The sequence below is a fragment of the Pholis gunnellus genome, assembly GCF_910591455.1.
Source record: "Pholis gunnellus genome assembly, chromosome: 11".
NCBI classification, from domain to species: Eukaryota; Metazoa; Chordata; class Actinopteri; order Perciformes; family Pholidae; genus Pholis; species Pholis gunnellus.
In genome coordinates this window covers 14,822,893-14,836,369 of record NC_136538.1, presented here as the reverse complement: position 1 = coordinate 14,836,369, position 13,477 = coordinate 14,822,893, and the positions used below count along the sequence as shown (strand labels likewise).

Genomic DNA, 13,477 nt, shown 5'->3' with positions numbered 1-13,477 from the left:
ACTGGGATCCGCAGAGTAGGAAGAGCTTTATTAGTATTCTGGGTTTGTTGGCAGGCTATGAGTAAAGTGGAGAGCAGCAGCATCTCAGTATATTCCTCCTCTGTTTGCTCACTGCCACCTCAGATCAAACACTACGCACAGCTGTCCAGCTCAGTCAATAAGGTGGGTGGATGCCTGGAACCTGCCATGAATGCCCTTAACACAATACCTTCACCCGTCAGCAACATGGGTGAAGGTTTCACAGTAAACCTTTTGGCATTTGCTTTTACTAAACTAGCCCATTTTGACTGCAACAAGCTGAAGTTCCTCACATAATATTTAAAACAAAGCCAACATATTATATATTCAATTTCAGTCCTACTAACCGGGCCCTTGGTATACTTCTGTACTTTGAGATATGACAGAGACGGGGTAATTTGCTAATGGTTTCTGTTCCATTGGCTTTTGGGGTATACATTATTAAATCCTCTTAAGTCATACAGTTATTCATTCGGTAGATAATTAATGGACTCCCTGGCAAAAGCTAATTCGCCTCCAACAGACAAAGAAAGTAAAGGATTTTATTCAGTTACATGAAGTCCATTTTGAATGCAATTTTACACGTTGACTGAACATCAAATCAATAAACCTTTTGAGTGGTTTCTCACGGAGCCCTGACCCTTATTAGGAAGACATTAAGCCAAACTACACGTCAGTGTCCATCAGCTCCACCTCTCACCTTTCCTCTGATGATAGTCTGCTGGTTTGATTGATTGTTGACCAGCACTGACACCCACATCAATATTCAATATCCAGCACACTTGCCAGTGAAAAGTTCAGCCGCTTGCTGCCTGAAAGGCCGTCCGTTCCCCTGAGACTGAGGATTGTGTAGCTTTAATATCAGTCACAAGCTTTTAACAATCCACCTCTCCGTTCTGATGTATGACTGAAAGAGCGACATGAAGCTGCTGTGTACACTCACATCGCAAACACTCGCATACGTTGCTGAGTTCAAATGGGACTTCTGGTAAAGCTGTTGGAAGTGTCCATCACTTCAAAAATGAACTATGACTGCAAAATTCAGTATTTACTCGAGTTTTTTCGTGCCTAAACAAGCAACATTTTGACTGCAGACGAGGTAGAGGCTTTGTTACATTTGTGAAATAACATCTGATTGAGTCCTCATTAATTATTGACAAATTCTACACACGAAAGTGTGCTCATGATTCTTTCTCTGTGAATCATCTTAAGATCTCAATACCACTGCGACAACAGTTGCTTATTTTATAACAGGAGTACATATGAAGGAGAGCAAAAAATAATACTAATAGGAAATAATAGAACGGTCAGGGCTTGTTGAGGAATTCATTCCAATCCTAAAGGCTCAGTTGATAGAAATTACCCAACAAGCCTTCCAAATTAATTGACAAATCACATCGTCGGTCCACGCCCTCCAGAACAACACACATTAGCATTTTCTGCTGGGACGCCATTATCAACAGCTCGACATGCCGTTTCAGTCGCAATTCTGTTTCAGTCTCTTTCTCCTTGGGAGGACGTTGCATGCAGATGGTCTTGGTTTCACTTGGAACTTAAGACAATCAGTCGCTAAGATAGCTGTGTACTTCAAGTGTCACTGGAGTTTTGACCTCTAAGATATCTGCCACCAACCCAGTACAAAACCAATTACACTTTCCAATTTGGGTCGCCGGGATCTTCAAGCTCATTGAAAAAGTATAGAGAAATACAGAAGCACCTAGGGATAGTGGGGAGAGAGAGAGAGAGAGAAACCAAAACAAAGACAGAGGGCACAAAGCTCATTCCTGTGAATAAGAGATGTGATGTTGCCACGGTGATACGCCACTTGTGGGAATTGCTGTGAACGCAATGCCAGAGAGACACATACGGCTGCAGCAAAGTAATAAAAGGGGATCACAAAACCAAACCATCATTCAGTCTTCAGGGGCTAGAATGGTCTGGCCCTTTTAGGTCCTCTGTCAGAGGGAGTTTTATGCTTTCATTACTTCATCCAAGCAGCCCCATGACGGAGCTCTCCCTTGCTTTTGGTTTGCAGGATGTCAAAAAGACATAAAAGTAAATGGAAGAAACAGATCATGTCATTTTCTGCTTGGTTGCAGCTGTTTACCAGTCAAGGTTTTACTGTATTTATTAGAATTGACAATTAACCTGAAGGGCAATTTGTCCCGTCCTTCACTTTGACTGTGCCTGACCGCAACATTAAGTGCTGCTATGTGTACATCACATAATAATTACAATGGGCAAAGAAGCACTCATTTAGCCTACAAACATCACGGCACACATTACTAATGCAAGCACATGCTTTTGTGCATGCAGTCAAATACAGCTGCGTCCTGGCATGCAGGATGTACAGATAAGAAGTTGAGACGTTGAAATATAATTCAGGAGAGGAGAGGAGAGGAGAGGAGAGGAGAGGAGAGGAGAGGAGAGGAGAGGAGAGGAGAGGAGAGGAGAACGTGAGCAAAGTCGTACTGCTTCTTTGATGCATTGAGGCTTTGAAGTCAATACTGATGCAATTTAGGCCCGGAGGCTGAGACGGGCCCACAAACCATTTAATTAGCACCTTGCCATGGCACCTTATATGAGAGTAACAAAGCTTAAAAAATATCTCCACTCCCCTGATTTACTCACAAGCAAGCTAGACTTTGTTAGATGGTTGAACACAAGATGTCAAGTCAAGTCCATTGAAATTTAAAAAGAACTGCTGCAAACGTGAGTTTCAGCATTTACACAAATCCGGATCCATTCTCATAATAATTTTCCTCCAATAATATTTCTTCTCATTCCCTTTTCATCCATATCTCACCGTCACCTGCCCTCTCATGCAATAAATGTCCTCCCTCGCTTCCTTCCTGTGCCTCTTACCTCACCTGCGATCGTCCCCTAATGATCTCATGGAAACTCTGAGCAGCGTGCTGGTGGAGGTGATGTGTTTTAGGGACACTGCGTGGCCGTCCCATCACAGGAAACAGAATCCCAGTGGGGGTAAACGGATCTGAAACCTGGCTTAGCAGATGGTCCCCAATGTGCTCACTCCTCTCTCAATTAGAAGCGCAAACATGACACGAGTGACAACAGCATATTCAGAACGAACCTGAGACCATATCGACGACCAGGTCTGATACCGTCACAGGAGTCATAGGAGGGTCAAAAAGGATCAAAATATGAAGCATATAAAACAGCCCTCCAACACATGGAAAGCTACAACTCAGTTATTCACCTTTAAGGATCTGCACAGCACAGTCGGGAGGTGTTTGCCATCAATACGAAACCTTATGTGACAGGGGCTTTTTGTTCACTTTCAGGAGGAGTAGAACCACATCATCTATCTTCCACCACCGATGTTGCTGCAATAATAACCTGTCCACCCTATAATGCAGCGGTAGGGATGCAGTCAGCCCCATCCTCCGATGATCCTTTCACTCCCACACCATCTCTCTGTGTGACTCAGACCTGCTGATGTATAGATGGTGAGACAGACTGAGAAGAGGAGGCAACTCCTGCTCCACAGAGCAATTGACATGCAGCATATAAAGCCTGCACCAAGAAAATGTTATTAATTTGATACTTCATCAGCCCCCACTGGGAAATTCTCTTAATGCTCAGCCCACTCCAGGGAGCTCAGAGCACAAAGGAAGTTAGAGAGCAACACTGGGAGCCTGGGAGGTATTCTGTTCCTTCCTCCAGGACTACCAGGTCAATTTACCGTCATTCAGTAGATGCTGATTTATCGTTCGCTTGTACTAAGGAACCTCTAACTGACGTCACAATTAGTCTTCCCTTTGAGTATTAAAAAACAAACATGTTGAGGAGGAACAAAGGTCTTTGGGGGTATGTGAGAAACGTATCGATCAGTGTTATAACCTCTCCATCCGTCCACCCGCTCCGCTGTTACTTTCGCATGACAGTTAAAAAGTCAGCTTACTGGAGAAAGCCAACTTTCGTCAACCTACAGAATGGTGCCTTATGCTAATGAAGTTTAAAACTTTCACTGGAACTTTTATCAATGCGTAAGGTACAAAACGGAGGAAGCCTTTCTTTTGCTCTACGATAATGCACTTCTGCATCCGTAGGAAAACAAAAGATAAAATCCTGTTTAATCAGCAGTATTGCCACCAAAGGAATGTTCATTCTTTGCTAATCTTGGTAATGTCCTCTGTCCCTAATCCTATTTTTGGAAAGCTTTAAGAAATGTGTCTGGCAGTGGCGGCGGTGTTAGATGTGGTTGGATCAATGTGATGCTGCAAGTTCTGATCCATTAGGTGTGCGTCATCCCAGAGGCACTGAGTCACTCAGCTCTTCTCTTCTCTCTCTCCCCCCCCCACCCTCCCAAGTCCAGGCAGCCATGACAAAAATGAGACGGGGAGAGTGCTGTCTTGGAGGTGACAGAGGGCTCCATCCTCCAATTGTTTGTTTGCCTATCGACTGTTTTGCCCAGTTACTGTGAGCCTCAAACTGTCTGTCTGTCTGTCTGTCTGACTCTGCAGTCTGCAGTCTAATGTGCTTGTGTCTCTAAAAAGCCATCTCATTTCTAACTACCCTGTCACTCCTCAGCCTGGGGTTTCAGCAGAGCATAAATAATCATATTGTAAAAAGTAAACAGAATAACATTACTGCAGCCGCTTGCTGAGATTCACGGAAGGCTGTATTTTAATTATCTAATAGCATGGACACAGCTACGGCGCTTTTGTTGTATTTAGCTAAGTGATTTGGGATTTCTCTATGACGTACTTCAAGGGCAATGCCACCAGAAAAACAAAATATAAAATAAATTATGAAATAAAGTAATTTCACTTTTGACTTCATCATTTTGCTTGATTTGTTTGGCGAGTATTTTGAGAATGAATGTGCCGAGTAGCTTCTCCACGCCCAGACTAAAGGAAACAAATGAACTTGTACCATCGCCACAGTGTCTCAGACACATTGCCTTGTAAGTCACAGGTGACTTTGATCTAATAAGGAGGAGGCCGGATAGCCAGCTAAGTGAAACATCACTCCTGTGTCTGCTCTCTTGACCTTTTTCCTTTTTCAGAACAGTTTGAGGGACGGTGGGACAGACAGGGGCACCTGGGGCTGCAGCGAGAGAAGACTTGTGTAGGTCATTGGCTCTTTAGCGATAGAGGCCCAGGTGGCAAATGGATGGCTTAATAGATGGAGGGAAGAAAGAACAAGCAACGATGAGTCATCCCGCAGAACGGCTCAGAGTTATGACGGACCTAAAGCAGGGCTGCAGGGAGAATCATTCATGAGGACAAATTGAGACTAACCATTTCAGAGTTGTAAAACTCTCCCTAGTGTGCTGCAAATTCAAAAGCAGTGGGATGCTGATCAATTAAATGGAACAAAGGAGGAAATTCAACTATAACTCTGCTATTGTGTGAATGGTCTTATCCATTAGGCGATACAAACTCTTTTTATTCAGCTCTGTTGCATATTTCAAATACAATTTATTGAATCTTTCTCCTGGTTTATCTGTTTAAGGGACTCTAGCTGTGGCTGTAGTTGTTTCACACACTCTGCACTCTTCGTCTACTCTTTTGTGACAGAATTTGAAATGGAATGCTTTCTGGATAACATTACACTGTACGCTGTGCCCGTATTTATACATGCATGCTCAGATGTGCAACACCATGTCTGTTTGCTAAGTAAGAAAGCAGTGTCTCAATTTATACCAGCTATTATTAAGCAGCTTGATGGCAGGGCTCCCTGTTGCTCTTCTTTCCTCCTATGACACCCTGCTTTCCTTCTAATCCCCTCCTCCTCCTCCTCCTCCTCCTCCTCCTCCTCCTCCTCCTCCTCCTCCTCCTCCTCCTCCTCCTCCTCCCGCTACACTCAGTGCACGACTTGTGTTTCTGATGTGGCCGAAGCCCTTAAAAACCAAGCCAGTAGGAGAATACATTCTGAACATGTAGCTCTAAATCAAAGGCTGAAATTGAAATAAATACATATAAAGTAACACTTGACATTACAGAAAATGGTTAACAGACGAACACACATGCACTCATACTTGTCATACACTTAACATACTTACCTAACCATAACATCTCCAAAAATACCTCAAAAGCTAACTACTCACCTTTTTAAATGTATTTGTGCCTTGCTGTCTTGAACACAAAAAAAGGCTGAAGATTTGGGTGTGTTTATACTTTACTCTGACCATCAGAATTAAGCTAAAACAAAGCAAAACCTGTACAACACTGAAACATAACAACACAAGGAATCAACAGACATGCCGCAATACTGTAATAGGAACAGTGTTGTTTTGAGGGAAATGGCAAATTCATCATGCTATGACGCTCGCGGTAAAATGGTAACATTTGTTTATAAGCAATAAACATAAAGCTGTTGGCTGAGGCTGATGGGACTGACAGCATGTATTTGGTCATAAATAATTTAAAAAATTAGTCAGAGGATAAAAGTTATTATTACATTTCTTCAATAATTGAATAATTGAAACTTTTACGTTCATTCTGCGCTAGAGTTCTTAGTAAAATGAGAAAAGGCTCAGTACTTTTTTGTCAAGTATCTAATTCACACAAAAACAGGCTTCACCAAGTGGTTATTTCATATAGCCTATTTATTTATTGAATAACCCAAACAAAAATGCTAATTGTGTTATTTAGCGTAATCCAGATATGACACAACCTAAATTGTGATAGAAGGTTTAATCAGCAGTATTGCCACAGCCCTACATCCAATAGCTGTTATTTCAGCCTGGACCAAAGTGATGGAAACCCAAAGCCGGTCACAACAGCAATGGTATCCCTGGAGCCATGTTGCAAGGGTGGCTAAAAACCAAAGACCGACTACTAAAGCATTGCCAAGAAATATTTCTGTGGAAGGCCACACCCATAACTCATTCACTGTAACAATCTTGATCTAATTTCATATTTTATAAGAAATGATTTATACTCTCTACACAACATTTTTGCCAATGCCTTATCCTCAAAGTGCCTATTGTTGTTGTGGAGCATTGTATTCTTTCATGCATGTATAGCCAAAAGAGACTTTGGCTGGCACCACACCCATCTCTCTCCTCCTGCTCCCTCCATCGCACTCTCTCTGCTGCAGTGTTTGTACCCTGTGGTCCCTTCAGCATAAACAGCTATTCATCACCGTTCAGAGGATTTAAGTCAATGCCAATTGGATTGCCATCGACTGAACTGATAAATTATGGCAAATGACAAAATGAATAAGCTGTGCAGCTAGCTAAACTCAACAACTGGGAGAAAGGGGAGGGAGGTAAGCCAGCAGCCTGGAGGTCTCAGAGGGCACACAGTTTTGATTTAAGGGAATAGGAGCAAACTGGTTGAGAAATTGAGTTTCACAATGGGGGGAATACACTGCTGGAGCAAAGTGGTTTCCAGTGTTTGTTTGGTGTCACCAAATGGCAAACACATGGGCGAAAGATTGATAGATTTGTCCGTGTCCACTGCTATTAATTTAGAGAGAAATTGGGTTTTGAAGCGACTGGGCCGATTCCTGGAGAGAGATGGTCTCTGCGGCTATTGATTGTTCATTTATCATGTCAACACAGACTGCCGCTTTCTTAGACAGATACTTTTGAGAGACACTATGGGAATTGAGTGTGTTTGTGAGCATGTCTACGCACATTTCTGTCCATATTTCCAGGGAAGAGCTGGGTGATAATTATACATGGTTACTTATAGACTTTCAGCAGAATCACATCATCAAAATTTGAAATTTCACCATGTCACATATTGTCGTAAACTGTACATAAAGAGTCTGGTCTCACCTATTGCATACAGTCGGACATACAGCAGTTCATTGTTTTGAACGTCAGTTTCGTTATTTATATGATTTTGCATGACTTTCCCATTTCAATCCACCATCGCCAAGTCCTAGTTCAGGGTGTGCTTGCATACGTGCCTGTATGTGTGTGAGCGGATGATTGCACAGATTCCTCATTCATCAGTAACAAAACTCAAACCTTCACTCTCAAGATAAGATCTCTTATCCTACTGAATGCATATGAAGAGACATATGAAGAGCCTGTTACTTTGCGGCTATTGTCGCGGAGGAGCGCGACGCAGGAGATGGTGCTGTGTTGACAGCTGTATCCATGCTGAGGAGTTTACCGACAGAAATAAATTGGTTCCACACACTCGACGGGAAAGCTTAATTAACCAAGCCAAACAGACACAAACAGACTCGCATTTACACATTTGTGCATCCACACAAGAACACATCCGCTTGCACAAGCACACACACACACACACACACACACAGCATGGAGAAACATACCCAGGCAAACACGGATCTCACACACGCACACACACACACACACACACACACACACACACACACACACATATGTTCATGGGTAAGCTCAGGGATGCAAACAGACTCTGGCGGCTGCTGTAAAAAAAATATATATAATAAATAAAAAAATATGCTTATGCAAGCCCAAAGGAATATCAGTACAAAAATGTACTTATAGGGGTAAATATACACTGTACTAACACAAACAATGCCAGTCTGAAAAGTAGAACACTGTGAATGACGGCTGTTCACTGTGCAGGCAGTCACAGGGGGTGAGAGAGAACACTTTCACGCTTATTTTCTCCACAACAGGATTTTTGAGGACACATGGAATGCACCCACATTGTCCTTACACACTTTGCACAATCTCACTGTGTTTCCTTCCAAGATACACACACACACACACACACCGTAAGCGACTGTCCTCACACATAAGCTGGAAAAGGGTGAGAGGTCACAGTCACAGGCAAAAGTGTACAAAGGGAGAAAGCGTGAGAACAAAAAGCGGGCTTCCTGTCAGAGGCGCTCCTGCACAATCTGTTTTAGAAACAGCTGGATTGTGCAGGATTTGTTACAATTACAGTTAGAATCCATGTGCCGTCACTCTACTTCAGAGATAGACAGATGTTTTGTATTTGCAGATGACAGGGGTCAGTATGCAGAGTGCCATGCAGTGTGTGGGCGGATGGGGGTAGGCAGAGAGATGACCACAGGGTTTAGGGAGTGGTCCATATGAACAGATGGTCCCTGGTTGCCACCCAAGATCCCATTAAGAAAGATGGCAGGGCTGACCTATTTCTGGACCCGCCATGCCGTGCAAATATACTGCACAGAGAGATAGGGCAAATATCTGCATTCAGAAGTTATAATCCTTGTTGTTTTTCTTGGACATTATGGGATTACATACGTTGTCACGATAGCATTAAAGCAGGAGCCAATCAGATCAGATGCTCTGGTAATGCCGCAAAAGAATTCCGCCCACTCATATTCCTAGCTGTCCAACTAGTAATTTCCTTGGACGTTGTGCCCTTGAGTGCTTAATGAGGTCTTTCTACAAAGCAGCCCGGGGTGATACGGTTGTCAAGAGGCCGATGAGCCATCCACTGTCAGACCAGAGGTGCTCTGCCTTTCACCTATGTTCCACATGCAATGTCTTTGTGCGGACAGCTGTCTCACAGGCCTCGGAGAGACACTTCCTCTCTAAGCTGCAGCTGGCACTTAGTCGCTAAGTTGCTTCCTGCTCCGCATAAATCCCCACAGACTGACTTTTTCACGATAATCGATCAACTTCCTCTTTGTAGACATTTGGAAGTGATTACTGCTAGAAAATGTGTGTTTTCCAACAATATATTTTGATGAATGCAGTACCGGCAGAGGATTGTGTTGTTTGACCCCGAGCTTAGTGTCAACTGAAAACCACACTTGAGGCAGGTCATGTGTGAGCGAGGTAATAAATATTTGATACGGTAATATTGTAAAAGTGATGGGTGATACAAAAAGCTAATGACCCACACAAAAGAGCAACGCTGGCTCATGCTAGCATCAATCATGTCACCCGGTATTTTATAAAGGCACATAAGGTGACACGGAGCCTAATCGAAATTGGATATATGGCGGTGTGTATGTGTGTGTGTGTGTGTGTGTGTGTGTGTGAGAGATGGTGGTTAGAGAGGCTCATGCATGTAGGGTACAGGGGCTAAGATCACACAATGACAGGGGGCTTTGACATACGACCAGTCTGAGGAACCAACATATTATCAGCACCTTTGTCTCTGGAAACCCCATGAGGCAGAAAGACGTACACATACATTCTCACACACACACACACACACACACACACACACACACACACGCACACACACACACACACGCCTGTGTGCACCTGCTGCTCTCTGTTTACTGTTATTACATTTGTCTGAGCAATGCCATGAGCCATAATAGCTTTCTGCTCTTGCAGCCTCTATAGCTCAGCAATGGGACTCCTTTAAGACATATCGCTAATGATCAGAATGATTCCCATGCAGCACATGTCTGGTCTTAATGGTTTTGCAGTGTGGGTGGGTGTGTGTTCATTTCATTCCTTTCTCATCAGAGCAACTATTTGGGCAAAGTCATATTAGGCACCAATGACAATACGTTATTGGTGCCTTGTTCTTCGCTCAGCGGTGATTCGCACCCAGCATGGAGAACAGATATGGGGACTCCTGGGCCAAGCCGCTGTCAGGGGTGGATTTAGATTTGTCTGGTGATTCAATAGGCATGGGGGTACACTTGATCTTTCCCTGGCAGTGAAGTCATCAAGGCAAACAAATTAATGGGGATGGAGGGCTCTGCCTTTCTGCCTACCAGAGGCGATCTGTCTCAATCTGCTCCGGTGCTTCCACCTTGATAGAACGGAGCCTGTATCAAGCTTTAATCCTACCTGTGTGTGTGTGTGTGTGTGTGTGTTATTTTCCGGACACCCCCCTAATGTCAGATAACTGAGCGCCACTACACAGCAGTTGCCATGGTTACCAACCAGGTTCTGTGTACACGGACACTCGTCGCAATTTTGATCTGCAGTGAAGCACTAATGGGACAGCAAAGAGTCCCACAAAATCACCCACCCACACGCACACACACACACACACACACACACACACACACATATACATATACAATCTCGCGAGCATAGCATACAAGCTGCCATGCATGTACTGTGTATGTGGAGAAATATTAGCATACATACATCCACAAATATACACATTCCACCCCCATGAAGAGAAAGTCATTGACTTGCACCGAGTGCTCATCAGTACATATTGTGCTACATATCATTAGCCCGAGCACATAAGCAAACACGGCCTGCTGGGCAGAATGATCAGCCCCACCAGAAGTAGAACAAATCACAGTAGGTTATACACCGGGGTATCGCCATGCCTGGAAAACCCCTTTTAAAAGAAATCAGTGCAGTGTTTTCTCACTGACTCACACAACCCCTCTCTGTTTACCTCCCCATCTGCCTGCCTGCCTCTCTATCGGTACGTCGGTTTCTGTTTCTTTCCCCTCTCTGTCTCTCACGCACACGCGCACATACATGACAGATTGCGAGTGCTCATTGAGGGCAGAAGATGAAAGTGAGAGGGAGCGGTGTCCGTGCCAGCGGAGCTGCGTGAGTGGGGAAGTGATGAAATAGAGGCTCATTCAGTAAATTGATAGAACCCTTCAGGATTCTTCCTCTCCTTCACAATTAAAAAGGCCTGAATCCTTCTAAACTCCCAGCTATTCTCACCAGGCGTGAAGAAACTGTCACATTCCAGCAAACAGTAACAATGACAGTGTTCGTATTTTAGTTTGAATCCGTCTCTCTCCCGACTCCCTCTGCTGCTTCATTCAGTCCACAGATGCGCAGTTTGTGCGAGACAGACACACTGCTGTTAATACTCTGACGCAAGTTGAGATCTAAAAGGAAAGCTGGATAGGACCACCGAACCACACCCTAATGTTCTCAGCAATAACATAGTTAGTGCTGATGCAGAGACCCTCAACATCTTATCTCAGTGGGAAAAATCTCAAAACTGATAAAGACACAGAAAAGCTGTTGTTCCACTCAAGTGCACGTCGCCCAGCATTGAAGTGACGGGGTTAACCTGACTGAGCCCCAGTTTTAATCAGACACTGTGAAGTCTTTTCATAATCAAGGCAGCTAATGAAATGAGGCTAGCAGTTGCAGGCTGCATGCTGCTCATAGCTAACTGTCTGCCGCTCGGTGGAGCTAAGTGGCAGACATCTTGCTAAGCCGAGAGGAGGAGCACATGGAAAATGCTGCTGACGTGAAGGCAGTTTTTCATTTTAATTGAGTGTTTTGCGAGAGCGGGGCGGTTGCATGAGGCAGCATTAGGACAGAGGAGACACTTTTGAGATGGAATCAAATGTTCACAATGTGCTCGCACAACCTCAAACTGTGTCCTTGTTACAAGCTGTGCTTTTGGGACATGTATCCTTGAGGTCATCCAAGTCACTTGGTGTTACACACATCTATTTTCTTTGTGACCAAATCATCATCATTATATTTACAAGTTAGACCGTTACACGGCAAAGAGTTGTAGAGCGCAGGAGAGATTCTGGGGGCAGAGTGAAGGATGAAGCTAAAGAAAGGAGGGTCAGTGGGGGAGAGGGATTGTAATTCATAGCAAGAGAAAAGCCCCAGTGACAACCTCTTACCTACTGCACAAACACCATGCTCCCTCTCATACTTGACAAATAAATCTCCCCCTCACACACACACACACACACACACACTCATCTGTTCAGCTGGCAGAGGCACAGCAGGGTGAATTACAACGTGCCGCACAAAGGCCATTGCAGCAGAAAGAAGACTGGACAGTGCCAGCTGACTGAGATACATCGTGGACTGAACATCCGCTAGGTTATGTGGGAAAAGGGCATCAAACGAATTGCCCTACAGTATTATACAGTGGATTCATCTGAAAAGGACTATTTGGGTGTGAAAGCCGGTTGCAAGCTTTGTGCCTGAGGAAAGCCCGAACTGCTGCACTTATCTAATTGTGGGTTGGGCAAGTTATTAGTGGCAACTGAATTTGAGTCTGGATTTGGGTTCTGACATGTATATCCACTCAAAGAGGTTGAACCTACCAGAACTCTGCCAGTGAGTGTCTGAGCGGAGATCATGACGCCGGCCCAGTCTTTGACTGAAGTCATCCATCCCACCTCGCTGATTGGGACTACCTCCTCCTTCCCATCGCCCTTTGGTTTATCTGCTGACGGATTGTTGGCGGGATTGATCACCTTCTGAGCCTCCTGTGGAAAAAAAAGATAATAATCTGTGTGAGCAAATGGAGCATATTAAAAAGATAAAGAACATAAAAACAGGAATATGGTCTGCTTCAGGGATAAGGAAAATCTACAGCGTCGAAGTCAAAGGCACCCCATTAAAGTGGCGCCAATCGATTCCTCTTACAACAGAAAACAATGTGCAGACATCTAAACCTCTAAGAACACCTGAACACCTGAATTCCTGATATCAGCCCCTATTTTAAAACAGTATCCTGTTAAGTGGAAGGCTTCTGTACCCCGGAGCTCATGCTCGTCCGCATTCATGACGAGCTACAACCTCGGAGGGCAAAGCCTGCAATTGCAGCCGTCACTCCATGATGGCCTCCATCTGCTCTATGTC

At 44.2% G+C, this 13,477-nt stretch overlaps 1 protein-coding gene across 4 annotated transcripts in view; it reads right to left on the bottom strand.

The window, feature by feature from the left end:
* kcnma1a (potassium large conductance calcium-activated channel, subfamily M, alpha member 1a) overlaps positions 1–13,477 on the bottom strand; it is a gene marked incomplete at both ends in the record, with an annotated part of 121,974 nt that overhangs the window by 79,372 nt on the left and 29,125 nt on the right. For all 4 annotated transcript variants that reach the window (XM_079168770.1, XM_079168769.1, XM_079168768.1 and 1 more), the window contains one exon: positions 12,937–13,101. In XM_079168770.1, the coding sequence (XP_079024896.1) occupies positions 12,937–13,101 (165 nt within the window). The remainder of the gene's footprint in view (positions 1–12,936; positions 13,102–13,477) is intronic.